General features: G+C 38.2%; 1 protein-coding gene across 5 annotated transcripts in view; it reads right to left on the bottom strand.

The window, feature by feature from the left end:
• The window catches only part of DIP2C (disco interacting protein 2 homolog C), a 310,628-nt gene that overhangs the window by 101,051 nt on the left and 191,683 nt on the right, over window positions 1-17,894 (bottom strand). For 4 of the 5 annotated variants that reach the window (XM_041408487.1, XM_041408489.1, XM_041408490.1 and 1 more), the window contains 5 exons: window positions 14,022-14,147; window positions 12,981-13,190; window positions 5,764-5,895; window positions 4,357-4,476; window positions 3,226-3,423 (listed from right to left, as the gene is read on the bottom strand). In XM_041408487.1, coding sequence (XP_041264421.1) covers window positions 3,226-3,423; window positions 4,357-4,476; window positions 5,764-5,895; window positions 12,981-13,190; window positions 14,022-14,147 — 786 coding nt within the window. The remainder of the gene's footprint in view (window positions 1-3,225; window positions 3,424-4,356; window positions 4,477-5,763; window positions 5,896-12,980; window positions 13,191-14,021; window positions 14,148-17,894) is intronic. The other variant, XM_041408488.1, reaches the window with a different exon arrangement.

The following is a 17,894-nucleotide window of genomic DNA, read 5'->3' as shown; positions in this document are numbered from 1 at the left end:
GCTCAAAAAACATGCAGAAAAAGACAGAGGAGATAACAAGGCTTTGATGAACTCCTGCAGAGAAATGGAAGGGCAGGAATGATTTTAAGGAACAGCTGGAAGTGCAACTTCTTTAAAATGGTTCCCCTCCTGGCCCAGAAGCCCCTCACAACCTGGAGCACTCCCCAATCAAAGCCACATGAACAGATATCCACATCAGCATCCTCAGGGGAGAAATCCATCCCAGTGCAGCACACAAGGTGGTCCCTGCAACACTGACCACCTCTGTCTGCCATGGCAGATCACAGCCTGGCCTCGTTCCTGAGCCCTCAGAGGTGTCTCTGGAAGGCACAGCAAAGGGAAGTTGTGAGGAAGACTTTGGAGAAGCAGAATTTTGTGGGTTCTCAGAACTCCTTTTTAGCACTCAAGGCCACCAAGGGCAAATAAGAAAGCATCCTGGATAGATGCAAGAAGCCAGCACTATGCTTTTCAGGGCCACAAGAGAGCCTGATGTAAGAATTGAGACCAAGGTCACAGATGGGATGAGGTTTCACCATGTAGTTGCAGCAAAAGGCCTCAATTTGAAAAGATTTCCTCCTAAAATAACCTGTGAGGTTTGGACACAGAATGGCTGTAAAATAAAGAAAGAAAGAAATGTCTGGCTGTGTATGGTACTCTATTTAAAGCCTCAAAGATGGATGGGAAGGCAATATTGTCTACAACAATCCACAAAAGATTGCTTGGTGTTAAGGATAAATTTGCTTGGTGTTAAGGATAAATTTGCTTGGTGTTAAGGGCATTAGGATTCCTGCTCAAGATGGGCCTTGATCTAGCTGAGAGCTACAAAGACATTCCTGGAAATCATCTTGGAAAGGTGGAAAAAAGTGTGGAATAAGCAGACAAACCTGCAATTCAGCCATGCAGGGACAAAAACCTGGAGAATATACCGAGAATGAAATCAAAAAACATCAAAGAGAAGCCTCTTCTTAACTGGAAAGTTGGAGGATAAAGAGAGAGGATTTCCATGACAACAAGGGGGTGTGAGAAGAGACTGAAGCAAAACAGTAAATAGTGGTAAAGTATTCAAGAGGAGGTGCAAGTGATGATAAGATCTCAAAAAACCAAAACTCTGGAAAATTAGAATTATTCTTAAAATTATTAATATTTGTGAAATATACAAAGATTCCTGGTAATGGTATTTCTTTAAATAACTGTGGAATACAAACTAGAGGCTACTGAAAATCATCAGGGTGGATAGTTAAAATTTTAGTCACCTGATCATACCAAGCACATGAAGAAATTGAGTGTCACAGTAATATCATGTGGCAGGATTGTGGCTAAGCTCATCTTTCAAAAGTTTATTACTACCAGGGCCAGTGGAACTATGCACAAGGATAAAAAGTCATGAGTAGAAGTGTCTTTAATGATTTCGAGGCTTAATGTCTATTAATTTTCAAGTTAAAAACTGCCATGCCTGCAATTGCTAAAATATAGCAGGTACAGAAGGTGGACCAGCTACAGCAAAATCATTCATAAAGTCACCAGTGAAATGGCAGGTGGCTGTGTTGTTAATGACATTTCCAAAGCAGTTTTCATTTAAGGAAACTCTTATGGCATATTAAATGAACATTTCCAATGAAAAATAATATCAGTGTTAAATGCACCCAGCAGAGAAGAATTCAGCAAATCTATGAAATGTTTTGGCTTGCAATTTCTTTTATCTATTAAAAAAAAAGGCAAAAAAAGAAAAAAAGAACTGATTTTTTTTCTGATCTCAGGAAACTACTGACAGGCAACAGGAAAACTACATCCCAAAGTGCTGCCAAATGAAAGGTGTGAAAACACAAATTTTAGTCCTACTTTTCTCAAGATTCAGACAATGCAGAAGAGGAAAGGGTTATTTTAGAATAGAGAAGCAGGCTAGGTGGCTGCATGAGCCATGCAGATATGTTTCTTGAGTTGATTTGCTCACCCTACAGCCTCAGGCAAAGCAGGACATATGCTCAGACTCTCTGGACAGAATCCCAAATTCAGAAAAATGGTCTGATTCTCAGTAACAGCTTAATTTCCTTTCCTGTCCAATTTATTTAAAGCATTCAGTAGATGACATGACTTCTGCAAACATGTAATTGCAAACTTTAAAATTCTTCCCTAGTTTCAAGTAAATGTCCTTAAGGAAGAAAAACATTCATCAGTGGTGAATCATATGTTTGCCCCTGAAATTAAGTCCCTTCTAAACTCTGAAGTACCTGAAGGGAAAATGTTTCATGCATGACCCTCAGTTGCAAAGGTTCTCTTATGCTTTAAAAGCCTTTAACTATATTTGCAGTGCCAAACTTGCAGCAGACAACTTTTTGGCCAGAGACCATCTGGGTTTGACTCCTGAATGGAAATGAATGTTCAGCACTGAACAAAACAGACAGACCTCTATATCAGAGCATGTAACAACATTCTCTGCACAGAACTCCAAGTCCCTGAGAAGGTAGAAATAAAAAAGCAAAATAATTTTTTATATCCATATCAGTAGCATACAGAAATGTTCCAACTCACTTTCAAAGTCTGACAGTTATTCATAATAATTCCTTTGAACATCTCCCAAATGTCCCCTGAACATCTCAAAATCAGAAGCAATATGGGAGTTATTTGTCAGGGATATCCTTATGCTTATTTTTATTTGGCCTTTCTTGGTTGCAATACATTGTCAAGCAGTATACATTGAACTACATGAACATACCAAAGGTCACACTAAAATATATTCTGGCAAATCTATTTCAAGGGGTACATTTGCTAGTTGTACAATTAACCCATCAGGAGAAATAATTCAAATCACACTTACTACAATGTCAGTAAAAAAAGGGAAAAAATCCTATTAACTCCTTCAGGAAGCTGATGAATTTTGTACACCAGGTTAGGCTTTTGCAGAACAAAGCCTGGGTGACATGCAAAGGCAATGGATTTGGACATCAATCTTCAGGAAATTCTGACCTAGGATGCATTTCTATTTAAAAGGTGGTTTTAATTTATAATCTGTTTTTCCATGGGTATATCTACTCAGCTCTTTTCCTTTGCAATAAATCATACTATAACATCTCAGCAACCCATACTCAGACATCAACAGCTTCAGAACTGTCTTACCTTCCTCACAAATGGAACAGGTGCATCATTACAGGGCTTTTTTCACTCCACATTTATGCATCTACTACACACACTGTACAGAATATATAAAAGCACAAACAGAGTGCTCACCATAAGTGAGAATATACAGTGGTTTTCCATTGGTATCCATAGTGGTTAGGCAAGGAGCTTTTGGTGAGATGGTTCCCCATCGCTGCAAGGCTGCTTCCAGGGAAGGAGGCCAGTTTGTGACCACTCCTAATTGCTCCCCACGCATAGCCAACATCTGGGCTCCTTCTGGCTTTGGCTGGTTTGGATCTGGCTGTTGAACTTATGATTATGAAAAGATATACAGTTACCATGTAAATTCTATACCTTGTGTACACCTCTGTAATCAAGAGAATAAGTTACCTTTGCAAAATGTTCTGAAAACAGTAACATATAAGAAGGCATTGAGAAGCAACAGAGAAATGTAACAGAATAATTTAATTTTAACTTTAACACAGATCAAGCAACTGATGCACCTCAGGAATTAAAAGTCCTTGCTCTTACACGAGTTCTACAAGAAGGGAAAGAAACTGCTGGGGCAGCATGCATATATTTATCTTCAAAATAGTAAACCTTTCTTTATTCCTAAAGAGAGATGGAGAATACTTTTTCCTGGAAAAAATGCAGTAATGAGACGAACTGCAGAGCTACTGACAAAAATGTACTTTAACAAGTAACAGATTGATTTAAGTCATGTTCTGTTACACATTTTCTTATAAATTCCTGTGAAGACTATTTAAATTTCCACATCCTGGCGAATCTTAGTTCTCAAAGCATTGGTCTTTTTTTAAAAAAGTTCCGTTTACTGACTTTATCTTTGTTTCTATCTTACATTTAGTTCATTTTTCATACTTCACTGTTACACAAAGGATGTGGTAAAACATTTAACATGCTCCCTCACTAATATATTTTCCCTTATTGGTGTTCCAAAGCACTGGCTGTAACCCACAGCTGAATGTTCTCAAAGCAAGGTTTCCCTACACTCTCTTCTGTCATTTCTTTGCAAGCAGAACCAGGAGCTGAGCAAACAAGAAACACTTTTGACTCCACAGCACTATGTCCAAGCTTACTGCCAGCAGTTTCCACTGAATACCAATGGTTTTTGCCAGCACAGGAAGGGCTTACTTGTCTTTCTAGAAAGTCAACATAAGAGACAAACATTTTACGGAGTTTGAATAAGCGATCCCGAAACCTTTTGAAAAACAGTCATTTTACCTTCTAACAATTCCTCGAAGTCATCTACAAAGAACTCTCGTAGTGGTGGTCGTTTGGGCCGTTTTAGTGTATTGACCAGCTGCTGAATCTTTGCTGACACTCTGCTGCTCACTGGTACTCCTGCAGGACAAGGATCAATGGAGACATCAGTCCACGGCTACGCTGCACCCGCCAGATGTCAACGGCGGGAAGGAAAGGTCTAGGACTGCAAGGCACCACAGCTACAGTTTCATGCCATACCAGGACTCAAGTATTTAACATCAAAGAACATAAGCAAAAAGGAACAGTGATACCTAATGTAAATGAAGCCAATACAATAATGTCAGAGCGACGTTGCAAAATTAGAGGGGAAACAGCACACAGACTGAGGGAGAGAAGCACGATGGAATAAATGTCCCTGCAGCAAATGTCAGTACCCTGACAGAATTGCCTCAGGAATGGTCAGTGAGAAAACTGAACTGGCCCTTCCCATGATCACTGGCCATACCAACATTGTCTGACTAGACTGCAGCCTGGTGAAGAGTGTGGGTCAGAGGCTCTGCCCCGTCATTTATTCTGGGTTATTTTTACACTGTAGGGGACGTCTGTCCAGTATCCATCTCAAACATGGATCTTTGTATTACACATCTTTGTATTACTTCAGCATGCCCCTGTATTCTCTGAACATCCCTGCAGCCAATCCCACCAGCCAGCAGCCTCCAAAGGGAGCATGCTTGCCCTGAGAGCACTTTGGAAAACACAGCTCTGAGCAGCAGCCGGGGCAAGGGGCATTTTTGTAATGTAGTCCCATCAATCACCTCCCCCTTCCTTTTCTCTAGTTGAGTGCAAAACTCTCCAATGTGCACATCATCTGTTCCTGAACTAATAGCTTTCTGTCACTGCATTGCAGGAATTTCAACTTTTTACCCTTCCATAAGGTTGATTCCAAATCTTTTACCAAGTGGTGTTTAGAGCTGTAGCTAAGTTTAGATACAGTACACTTGGTCAACAACTCCATGCTGTGCTGAAATATTGTTTGGTAAGTTTTAGAAAAGAGAAGCGGTAAATAATGAAGGTTTACAAATAACTGTCTAAAAACAAAAACAAACAAAGCTCAGAGAATAAAACTTCAAACATGTAACCAGGCAGCATGATAATGGCAAATCTAAAGAGATTCCCTGGGGTTTTTTGCCAAACAGTTTCTATGGGGAGTCAGCTCTACTGATTAAGAAACATTTCTCTATGCTATCTTCATTGATATCAGCTTATTTTAGAACTGTAAAGGTGCTGCAACTTTGTGTTTACAAGTGAGAAGTGCCCAGAAAAAAAAACCATGAAGAACAGCCAAAAAACAAGAGCAGATACATAGAGTAACCACAAAAAAGGTCAGGATACTCAAAATAACCCTGGTTCAGTTCTGTGACATACCATCACCAGTCTCCATAAGCTCAGCATTGCCATACTTTGGTGCCACCCGTGCCGTTGATCCTTGGGGTCTTTCTACTTGTATTGAGTGTTCTGAGGTGTAAGTGGTAACATCTGGAGGGGCAGAATGATTTTCTGTGAAAAGTAAGTTAAAAGGTTTAACCGTGTACCTCTAATTTCACAGGGCAGAAAAACAAAAGGCAGAGGAAAGGAGATCATTTGAGGTTTTTTCCCCCAACATATGAACAGGCGTTAAAGTTAATGTGAAAAATGATTAAACTATAATGTATAGTATAATTTTAATAAATAAAGTTTGCACTAATTAAAACAGGGCTGTATATATGCAATCACATAAGCAATAGGCTAAAAGAATTATACAATTAGGTTGTAAGTTCTCCACTGACATCTGATTTTACTTAAAGCTTGTGGACATCTGCAAATAGAAAAGACCTTGACAAATACACTTCTCATGGATTACTGTGTTAGTTTTTCTAAGTAAAAAGAACACAGCATGTTGTCAATCACTTGCAAATGCCAATGCATATCACTTTTATAACCGCTGTATTTTGACTATGTCAGTTTTAGTTAAGAAAGTAAAAAAGTCAATCATAGCAGGTTTGGAGACCAGAGGCAAAAAAATAAAATGTAAAGAAACATGAACTTTGCATTCTTCATGGACACTTGCTTGTCTGCTATTTTTAGACAGAGATATTTCAATTCTTCCGCATAACAAAGCCTTGCCTTCCAGAAGGCAAACACGATTTGGTCTGACTCATGCCAGCGCTGCTGAACAATTCCACAGAGATAATCTTTCTCTTTCATGGCCTGATAACTCAGCATGCTACTACAGTTTGTCTTCCCATGTTTTCAAGTCTCAGTCTGTTCTATGTATTTGTGCTATTTCTATAGGTTGTCCCATAAATTTTTTGCAGGTTTTCATCCATATTAGATTAGATGGAGATAAACACCACAAGCAAATAACAACTTTTCTTTCAATTGACATAAATGATCCCTAGCAGCCTCTAAGTTACAAAAGAAGGCAGATCTTCACTCTGCTGCCATGGAAGTGAAGATAAATGCATTCTATTTAACAATAGGGTAAGAGTCTTTCGAAATGCAAAAATTCTGGAAAGATGTCATGGTGTTCCAATCCTGTTTTCAAGATGTGCTTCTTACTAAACCCTATCTTTAAGCATTATGGTGCTGTAAGTACTAGAACACCAACTTCTACAGTAAATTTAATCTCAAACATAATTTTAAAGCACTTTAATTTTTGTGAGTTTTGAACATTGAAACACTGTGATTCTTGTACATTTAATCCCAAATGTATGCACCATCAACACAGCAATCACATAAGCAATAGGCTAAAAGAATTATACAATTAGGTTGTAAGTTCTCCACTGACATCTGATTTTACTTAAAGCTTGTGGACATCTGCAAATAGAAAAGACCTTGACAAATACACTTCTCATGGATTACTGTGTTAGTTTTTCTAAGTAAAAAGAACACAGCATGTTGTCAATCACTTGCAAATGCCAATGCATATCACTTTTATAACCGCTGTATTTTGACTATGTCAGTTTTAGTTAAGAAAGTAAAAAAGTCAATCATAGCAGGTTTGGAGACCAGAGGCAAAAAAATAAAATGTAAAGAAACATGAACTTTGCATTCTTCATGGACACTTGCTTGTCTGCTATTTTTAGACAGAGATATTTCAATTCTTCCGCATAACAAAGCCTTGCCTTCCAGAAGGCAAACACGATTTGGTCTGACTCATGCCAGCGCTGCTGAACAATTCCACAGAGATAATCTTTCTCTTTCATGGCCTGATAACTCAGCATGCTACTACAGTTTGTCTTCCCATGTTTTCAAGTCTCAGTCTGTATTTCCTATGTATTTGTGTTATTTCTATAGGTTGTCCCATAAATTTTTTGCAGGTTTTCATCCATATTAGATTAGATGGAGATAAACACCACAAGCAAATAACAACTTTTCTTTCAATTGACATAAATGATCCCTAGCAGCCTCTAAGTTACAAAAGAAGGCAGATCTTCACTCTGCTGCCATGGAAGTGAAGAGAAATGCATTCTATTTAACAATAGGGTAAGAGTCTTTCGAAATGCAAAAATTCTGGAAAGATGTCATGGTGTTCCAATCCTGTTTTCAAGATGTGCTTCTTACTAAACCCTATCTTTAAGCATTATGGTGCTGTAAGTACTAGAACACCAACTTCTACAGTAAATTTAATCTCAAACATAATTTTAAAGCACTTTAATTTTTGTGAGTTTTGAACATTGAAACACTGTGATTCTTGTACATTTAATCCCAAATGTATGCACCATCAACACAGAAAACTAATTTTTTTGCTACACATACCAGAAAAGGATGCTAATAAATGCTTATTTTGCATGCCTCTCATTTAAAGGTAGCATTTGACAGAAAATCATCATGCAGATTTAAGACATGACATTAATTTCTGCAGCTGTTATTTAAAGTTTATATTCATGAACATCATAAGGGTTCAATCCTATCACCCAATCGTATTATCTGGTTGAGGAAGACACGAAATGGCTTTTATTGAGCAACGCAAAAATGTCTTAGTTCTACATGTGTCCAGTTGGAGCTTTTTCTTCTGATCACATCCATTGTTACAATTTTACTAAAACAAACACCTTACATTGTGCTATGTGACCAACTGAAGTACAATAGATTGAAATTTTTGCCGGTAGTTGCTTGAATAATGTCTTCATTTAAGGTCTTCATTTCTTGTCATTATCAACTATTTTAGACTCAGCACAAGTTTTTGCCCTTTCCTGTTAAGTGGCAAGAGCTTTTTATAGATTGTGATTGTATTACTCAATAACTAAGTCAATTTAAAAATGCTGATGTTTATCTTTTTCTCTTTACTTATAATGCAGTTCTGCAATGCATATGGGAGATCATGACTAAGAAAATAATTGTACTTAGTCAGCTATTAGTAACATGAGAAAGTATTTTTAAAGTGAGCTGTATTTGCTTACATCTTTCCAGTGAAGTATTCCCATCTTTCAGTCTTTACAAGGCAAAGTGAAGTGGAGAGAAAGAATAATTTTTTTTTTTTTTTTTTTTTAAATGCATGGGGCAGAAGATACATGAGCAGGGATGCTCTCCCTTCAGAACACTGTGCTTAAAACCAAATTCTTCTTTGTTACACAGGGGGAAAGAACGTAACAAGAGTCCTGTTCTTTTGTAAAAGGCTTTCCTTTTGAACCAAAAGCACTTGCACTTAAAGTTGCCTAAAAGAAACTCTCTTCCCAAGGTTTCCACCATGGCTCAGTCAAGGAGTTTTCATGCCCTCATTGCCCAGCTGCTATTTACTTTAATCCTGAAGAAAATGAATACTGAGGTTTGTCTTGATGTGTTCCTTTATAGTATCTGCTTAACAGATGCCTTATCATGGCATTATCTACAGTGCTAAGTTTCATCCATTAGATTTACAAATCTTTGGTCAGTTACCATCTCAGAGTCAAGAAATTAAAATCATACAAAGTTTTGGTCTGAATGACTTCTAAAGAAAAAGATAATTGTTATTGTATGTGAAATGTATGCTTTTTTTGGTACAGAACAGTAATCCAACCTTTGGCTATGGACACAACCTGTAGAGAGTTGCTTGGTCTTATGTCAGGTAATGTGAAGAATTGTTTGAGGTTTCATTAAGAATCATGACCCTGACACATCTGTTCACTAAAAAGTAGAAACTGACAGCTGCATGACTTCAAAGCACTTCCTCCATCAAACATACATATTTGCATCACCTCCTATTCCCATCTCTTCCAATATCCTTGCATTAGGAGATCACAGACAGAACAGCTGTTTCCAGTTAAGGCTCTCTTAATTTCTGCCACTGGAGCAACATCATTTACCCCATTTCACGAAGATCACAAAGGCCCAAAAAAGCAGAGCACATTCATGGGGGGATAGAGCACGTGCAGTGACAAAACCCCACATCTGAGGAGAAGCAAAAAAGTGGAGGAATACTTTCAGTGGAGTTTTAGAAGCTCACATAAGCACCAGGTATTTGAAAAGTCTCCAGGAACTCAAAAACCATTCATGTAAAACTGTGGTTGAAGAAAATGCAGCTTTTACTCCCAAATAAAGTGGCTCTTCTGGTTGTCAGGGAAGGGAAATCCAGAGTCAGAGATGCAGATCCTTCCATTAGTTGGGTTTTTCTTATATTGATGTCCAGGTGACAGATTGTATTTTAAACTAGTCTCTTGTATAAGTTAACATTCCCCCTCAGAACACAAGAATTTCCAAGCTGTCTGAAAACCATCAGCCATGCTTATGGCACATGGTTTTATATTTATTTGATTAGCAATCTATGTAGCCTTTAATGTGGATAGAAGCCTTTGATTTTCAAACAGAAACATATTTGAAGCATATAGAAGAAACATTAAATGCACCTATAGGATCAAAACTTTGAAGCGAGATTATTAACTATATATAGATTTACAATGGTAAGCAAAAATTGTGTAATTTTCATCACATGATCTTTGTGAGCTTTGGGGTGTGCTTTCTGTTCCTGATTTTTATATACATAGAAATCCAAAACATGTAATACCAACAAATGAAAGCTTGAAGGTCTTAGAAATCTGCACAATACTGACCCAAATAAGGGTCAAAACATCAGATATTTTTAACAGACTTCACTGGTTTGACCGCTAAATTCATTAATTACTGAACACAGCTGTGAACACACCTAGTTTTGCCAAACTAAAGATTTTGCCTATTGCTTAATGCAGACCCCTGAGCATCTTAAAGCTGAGAATAAATATTTAAATGATATCTATCCCAAACTAGAACTTTGGCCACAATAAAGCAGCAGCAGTCAAATTAAATGAACAGTATAACATTCAAATCATACAATAGCTTATGCAAATTATCCAAATGATTCACAAAGATAAGTCTGATTATATTATAGCCAAAGCTTTTTATCAAATTCCTTCTCAGGACTAAATTAGTATAGTTAAACTGGAAAAAAAATCTCCCTTTCACTCTGTGATGCACTCCGGAGGTAAAATCCTAGTGGATATCAGAATGGAGGGTTTTTTTGAATTATCATTAAGGTCTTCCCCGTTGCACCTTGAATTTGTATTTATCAAAACTGGCACCTTCAGAGTATGGCCTTTATATATATACAGTTGATTTCTCTCTTGCAGGCTGGTCTGTCTCTGGAGAACAACTCCTGGACCAAACAAACATCAAGGCATGGCAACATATGTTCTTTGTGACCAAGAACAAACTGTCTCTGATAGCTGAGGAGCCTTAAGAAACAGGATTACTCTTCACTCCTACCAAATATTATTATTCATCTATCATCACTGGCCCACTGCCTTGGAAAGAGTCAGGCTTTCTGTAGGGATACTTCAAATCTGTTACCTCTTGGAATACATTTAAATGCGAATTCTACCTTCTTGGATAGGAAAGAAACAAAATAGCAATTTCATTTCAAATTCTTAAAGAATGCAGCTCACCCATGAAGAAATACATATTACAGTTATAACTGTGCAGCTTCTCTTACATTTCCTGTGATTTTAGCAATGACTGATGGCAACCACAAGATCCCAGTCTCATCAATCAGATTTGGTGCCCAAATGACTTTTACATTACTACAGCTCAATTAGTGTCCAAGAAGAGATGCAATTTAAGGCATCTTATTGTCAGAATGAATGAAAATATGCATACACTGAGGTAAGCTCAACTGCTTCCTTCAAAGGCAAGATCTTTCTAGTCAACTCGGCACAATAAAACATGTACATATAAGAAACAGTAGTTTCCCTCTTCTGCAGAGTAGTGCCATCTTAATTTAGCTCTATAAATGCTGTATTATTTACCACAAACTCAGTGATTATAAAAGACGTACTGTGCCAGATTTAAAATTACTAAAATGTCAAATTATAAAGAAGCTATATTTAAAGACACATTAAGACTTTGTGTATGAGTAATGCAACCTTTCAGAGTTTGGATAAATTTAATTCTCTATGCTATAATTTCCTGTAGCATTTCAAGATGAAGTCATAGAAAATAATCAAATGCAATGATTAACGTGTTCCCAATGCATGTGTTTCTAAAACAAGGTTCTAAGCATTCATTTAGCATGAATTTATGAATACAATACAAGTTCTTCCCCTGACTGCAATTCAGCCATTCTGGATCATGATGGGAGGATTACTGAAAATACAGGTGTTACATCAAGCTACTCATAGCAAAACCAAAGAGATATGTAGTCTCATTCCAGCATGTAAAGTCATGAACACAGCAGATGCTTTCATGTATCTCATTACATGTTCTTGAAAAGGAAATGTCAGTTGAAGAACAGTCACACAAAACTGTAGTAAGAGAGTAGTAAGATTGCTTTATCTGTTCCAACAGACTGCAACAGATTTTTAGTGAGAGCCCAAAATACACACCCCAGCAAGAAGACACACAAAGCAAAGGCCTTGTATGAAAAGCAGCTGAAGAGTGAATGGAAACAAAGCCTTGCTTTCCACATATCCAATCAAACAGCTGCCTCATGTTAATAAAGACCAGTGTCAATGGCACAATATTCAGAAATAATGTGTGTGAAGCTTAGCCCTAATGGAAAGAAAGTTTTGACTTCCTAGCGTCTTTATAAAGGAAATAAACAAGATATTAATAATAACAAATCCCTTCTCTGAAGCTATATAATGGTCTCTCCCATGGAGTACAATTGCTAGATATGCCAGTTCAAGTATTCTAAATTCAATTAAGGGCAGAAAAAAATGTTTGAGAGGACTACTGTTAACAGAATTATCAAAAATCACTCAAGCTATGTAATTAAAGTGGTGCAGCAGTGGGGGAAACTCATATGCAAGCAATCCCTAATGATGCATGCACTGATTTTCCTTACTGATGAATCCTACAGAGACCTTTATAGTGCTAAGTAATGGAAGTCATGCAACTGTACATTTTAAGGTATTTGGCAACCAATAGCTAGATCCTATTTGCCACAACATAAGCTTACCCCCAAATCTAAAATATTTTTCCCCCTCCTGAAATAGGAAAGTATGACTTTCTCTCCATGTAATAGATATAAATAAGAAAAAGCAAAGAAGAAGCACAGGAAGGACTTTTGTAAGACTTCACACAGCAGCATCAGCTGAATGTGAGAGTCAAAATTCATGTTAAACTGGACACATTCAACACATGTGTATACTGACCTATATGTGTTTGAGCCATAACATCAGCTAGTCTGTGTGCAGCACCACTGCCTCCACTTTGTGTGGAGGAGGAGGAAGTGGTTGATGTGGTAGAGCCGTGGATCGCTTGACTGATCCAATGTTCCATGTTTATACTCCCCTGGCTGGAGGTGGGAGTTCCCTGGGAGTCGCCCTGTACGGAGCCTTCGTCTTCTGAACCAGAAGAAGTATCTAGTAATTAAAAACAGCTTGTTAACTTGCAGTGCTTTGGGGTTATCTTAACAGAAATAACTCATATTCATACCAGAAATCTCAAGAAAATGCCACAAATAAAATCTCAGGAAGGTAGGCAAACATAATGAGAAAACTGCAGCTCTGAAAGCCCTGAAACTAAGTCAGTTGCTAACTATGCACTTCTCCTGCTCTAAGGTCATGGCATGCGTACTATTGTACAAAAAAAAAAAAAAGATATAATTAAAGTCTTCCTTTATAATGTTAAACACAGAATCTTCTGAAGATTTCCAGGCAGCAGAGAATATTAAAAAAGACTTTCTCAAGCTCACTCCCCAAAGTCTGTGAGACACTTTTCCAATTGTACAAAGTCCAGTCCTCAGTGAAATGGGAGTCTCAGCCGGATTCAGTGAGTATGAGAAGCATGAGATATGGGGTGTTTTCACAGTCTAGCAGATAAAAAAGCAGATAAACTTGAAAAGGAATGGCACAACTAATTGCTAAGATAATGTTACATTACATTGTTAGGGAATAAACCAGAAATGTGAAAGGAACTTAGACTACCATAAAACATGACAAGCTGGCCATAGTCAGGTCCTTGTAAACCCGAAAGGACCAGTGCAAGCTAAGGTATCACTGAGGGCAAAGCAGTCACGTGAACTGTCCCTGTTGACTTTTCCACTACTCAGTTCACCTTCTCTTCAAACAAACCTCAGCTAAGCTCGGTGTGCATCAAATGACATTTCCATTACTGTCTATGCTGACAGATTAGCAGTTCACAGCAGCACAAAGAACCATTTTTAAAATTCACATAAAAATAGAGATACTCACCTGGAGGTGTGTAGGCATCCATTGATGTTTGCACCACCAATGAACGTCGTTTTGAGGGCATGGGGACTGCCATTTTCCTTTCTTTATGTTTAGCAAGGGCTGCCTGCACTGCTTCTGTGTGGACATCTGGAAGGAAAGAGGTGTGAAGCCAGAGTTAGACAGAAAGGAGCTGTTCTCTGTGCATCCAGCAGACCTGGCACAGACTCTGCATGTGCCAGCTGGGCTGACAAGGCACATCCCGTGCTGGGAGGCCAGGAACACACAGAATCTCAGAGGAACTGCTGGAGTTCTCCTCTGCAGAAAAAGCAGCCACAGTGAAAAGTGCTGTACTAACAAACAAGCCCTTTGAGCTGTATGATATTCCCAGAACAGTGCTGCAGTATTTGAAGAGCAGGAACATCACTTCCCTAGGGTAAACCTCTGTTTAACCAGGGGCTGCTACTTCAGTGACCATTGCTGTTTTCAGTGGAACTGTGGTGTATTAACATTGCCCATTTTTTAAATGGATAAGCTTTCCAATTTACAGAGAAGTCACACAGAGTAAGTGAACATTTTCTTGAATGGTAAAAGGTATGTAAAATGCCACAACAGAAATGACAACAGGTCCCTCATTCCCAAATCCTTCCCCTGCCACTGTCATTTAGCATTATTCACAGAAAAATAAGTATTATGTAGGGCTGGCCTGAGGTGGAATGAGGAAAAAAACACCCTAAGCACAGATCTGGTGCCTTGCAGGCAGGTGCTGCACACAGCTCATACCAGCCCACTCCACAGTACCCAACAGATCCCTTCTCCTTGGGGAGGTGAACAGCTTCTCTACCTTTCCCATGTATTTATAGCTGCCCGTCTCCCAGAGTCTGAAAAAGGCCATTTATCATGTCTAAAAAATGTGAGTGACTTTTTGATAATGACTTTGTTTTAAGCACCATTCTTTAATTACTACCATAACTACATATTGAAATAAGTCTGCTTTTAGTTTACTACCTTGCACTGTTTGTCTGCATATTTCAATGGAATTGGGACATATATGCACATGAGGTGAGTGTGTGCAAAAGACATGGCAGCCAACAGGAGTTTCTTGTGGGTAAGGAGGTTGCCACATATATTGATTGTGTGACATCTTGCCTTTTAACCAGTTGACACTGGTCAGCTGTAGAAAATACAGCAATTTGTGTGATAGTTTAGTTGTGCACTAAGGAGCACAGTGAATCGGGTCTAATCCAGAGTGATCCCACTTGTGCTGCTGCTGCATCTCCTGGAAGAAACCACCCTCACAGGCTGGGTTGGCAGCACACTGCCATTATCCTACTCCTGTACGGATGTGAACAGGCAATGTGCCTCAAGAAAAGCAACAGGAAAGAGAAGAGTACCTATATATGTGTGTGATTACATATATATATATATATATTTAAAGAAGCGTTGGTTGAATCACATTTATGTAATTTGTGAGTAACAACCTGGAAGGATGACTAGAAGCATTAGATGATAAGCTGCTGATAAGCTGCAGTGTCTCATTTCCAATAACGGTATTTCCTATCTTTTGCCAGGGTTTAAGCACCTCTCAGTAGAAATACAACAGGGAAGAGTAAGAAAAAGAGCATTAACAGCTGCTTCTGTGAGTTGCTTTCTTTTCTTTTGTTTTAAACCATGAAGAGGATGAGAATATCAGCAAAGAAAAGCAAACAGCAAAACTGGAAAACTATTCTCAAAAGAGAAAAGAGCCATGCAGCTGATGGACCAAAATGAAGGAAGAACCAATGCTATCATCAACCCAGAGAACAATTTCTCTCCTGTCATTGTTTTTAAGCAGAAAGTTTAAGGTCTTTCTTATAATTAAAGGCTGATGAAAACTTTATGTGAAAAGGATCAGAAAATTTATGTGAAAAGTATCACACTATGAAAATATAGAATATAAGTCTTACCTAACAGCATGACCCCAAGATAAATTCCTACCTGCTCACTTCAAACCAATGTCAATAAGGTACACAGGACTGAACACGCTCCCTAATAGTTTCTTATCTGTTAAAAAAGGAAAATTCTTGGTTTTCCTTCAAAGGATAGCAATTAGATAGCAAGTAGTAAAAAAAAAAGAGCTTTCCCTTTAAAAAAGCTCAACAAACCAAGACTCTACAGCAATTTTTGGAAAAAGAAATTTTGGAAGAAAGTAACTTTTGCTGATCAACACAGGAGGGACTATTTGTATATTATTGTAGATAGAATTGTGTTTTAACTGTGTCAGGAGGGAGAAGAAATTCTGCCAAAAATTTTTAAAGGAGGACAGCTGACAGAAAATCATTAAAATGCTTAGTGACAACTGGATGCTGAATCAGAACTTGTGAATTCTTTGATTTCCTTTTTGATGCTGTTTTGATATAAGAAGGTAGACTCATCAGCTTAATTAAAAACACTCTGCAGGGTTTTAATTTTCAAATGAGTCCACAGGAGCCCAGGAATTGAATTGTTTTCCTAATAAGGTACATTCTTGATGTGTTTATTTGTAATGGGCTACCATGGAATAAACCACACTATAGATAGCTAAAAAAAAAAACAAACGCAAAATCTCACAGGAAAGCAAAACAATGTCAAAACCAAGAAACTCTGAATAAACAAGAGGGCAGCTGACTGGGAAGAAGGAACATACAACCTGCTCCCAGCACAGCCTGCAAGCTCCATTATTTAGAAGGCATTACTCACATTATGGAGGCTACCAAAAAACCCTGGGACACACATTTAGAAAATGCTGAGGACAGATAATCCAGAGATGGTCCAGGGAGCATCAACAAGAGTTTACAGGATTTTAGGCTGAGAGGAATAAAGTGCAGCATAAACAATCAAGCTTGGGTGAAAAATCTTTTCACAATGTTCTCTCTCAGGAATAAAATCTTGGCTAAAAAAAGTTTTCCTAGGCATATAAAGAATGGCTAAGGATTGGGTAGAGAATGAATAACAGCCAAAATAAAATGTATGTTCTTCCTTTTGAATGAAAGCCTATTGGTGGGTTCTAAAGATGCTCTTAACCTGTGTGGACAGCCTTGTACAGAGGGGGACTTGATTAAGCTATGAACAGCCTTTGAGCCCTTCATGCCTCAAGACCAAGACCCAAACATTGAGAAATCAGAGATGTGAGGGAAAGACAGACTGATATTTCAGAATTACACTTGAGTGCAACTAATGGGTTACAATATCTATCCTGTAACCACAGCTTAGACAGAAACAGTAAGGAGGTTTGTTCCCAACAAATATCAGCTTCAGATATGCACTTTTCAAACACGTACTTTGCTTTTCCCTAGGTTTTAGCTTTGCTTTTCTGGTCTACAAACCAACTTTGCTTATGTAGCACAAGGAACGTTAACCAAAATGCAACTAATAATCTCTTATTGTACTTTCATGAAGAAAGGATTTAAATCCAAGTTGAAACATACAATCATCACCAGCATGGCCGGTAATCTGCTTCTCATGAATTTGAACAGGAGTGTGGTAGTTCTTCCCCTTTACCTCAGTCAAAGGTGGGCTATGGTGTCCATCCTATTTTATGTAATTCACTGCTTCCTCAAAGCTGTCCCTAACAGCTACTGAAAAAATACAAGGAGACTTGCAACAGGAATTTGTACAACAGGAACTGGATGCTCCTTGTTCTCTAAAGAAAGGAAACCACATTTGCAATCCACACTGAGACAAAGTCAGGAGACATATCCAAATTCCTTTGGGACAGGAAACTACTATCCCTCCAAATCCCATCATCACAAAGAAGTTTGTATTCTCCACACATCACACACAGCATCAGCAGGAACATCACATTAGCATTTCAAACAATCTCTGGTAGGGTGATGTCCCTGTCTTGCAGGTCTGATAAAAGTGTCTGAATTCCTTCTC

This window comes from Onychostruthus taczanowskii, unplaced genomic scaffold, assembly GCF_017590055.1.
Source record: "Onychostruthus taczanowskii isolate IOZ18803 unplaced genomic scaffold, ASM1759005v1 scaffold3, whole genome shotgun sequence".
NCBI lineage: Eukaryota > Metazoa > Chordata > Aves > Passeriformes > Passeridae > Onychostruthus > Onychostruthus taczanowskii.
Note: the sequence above shows the minus strand (reverse complement) of the source record. Positions and strands in the feature narration are given on the sequence as shown.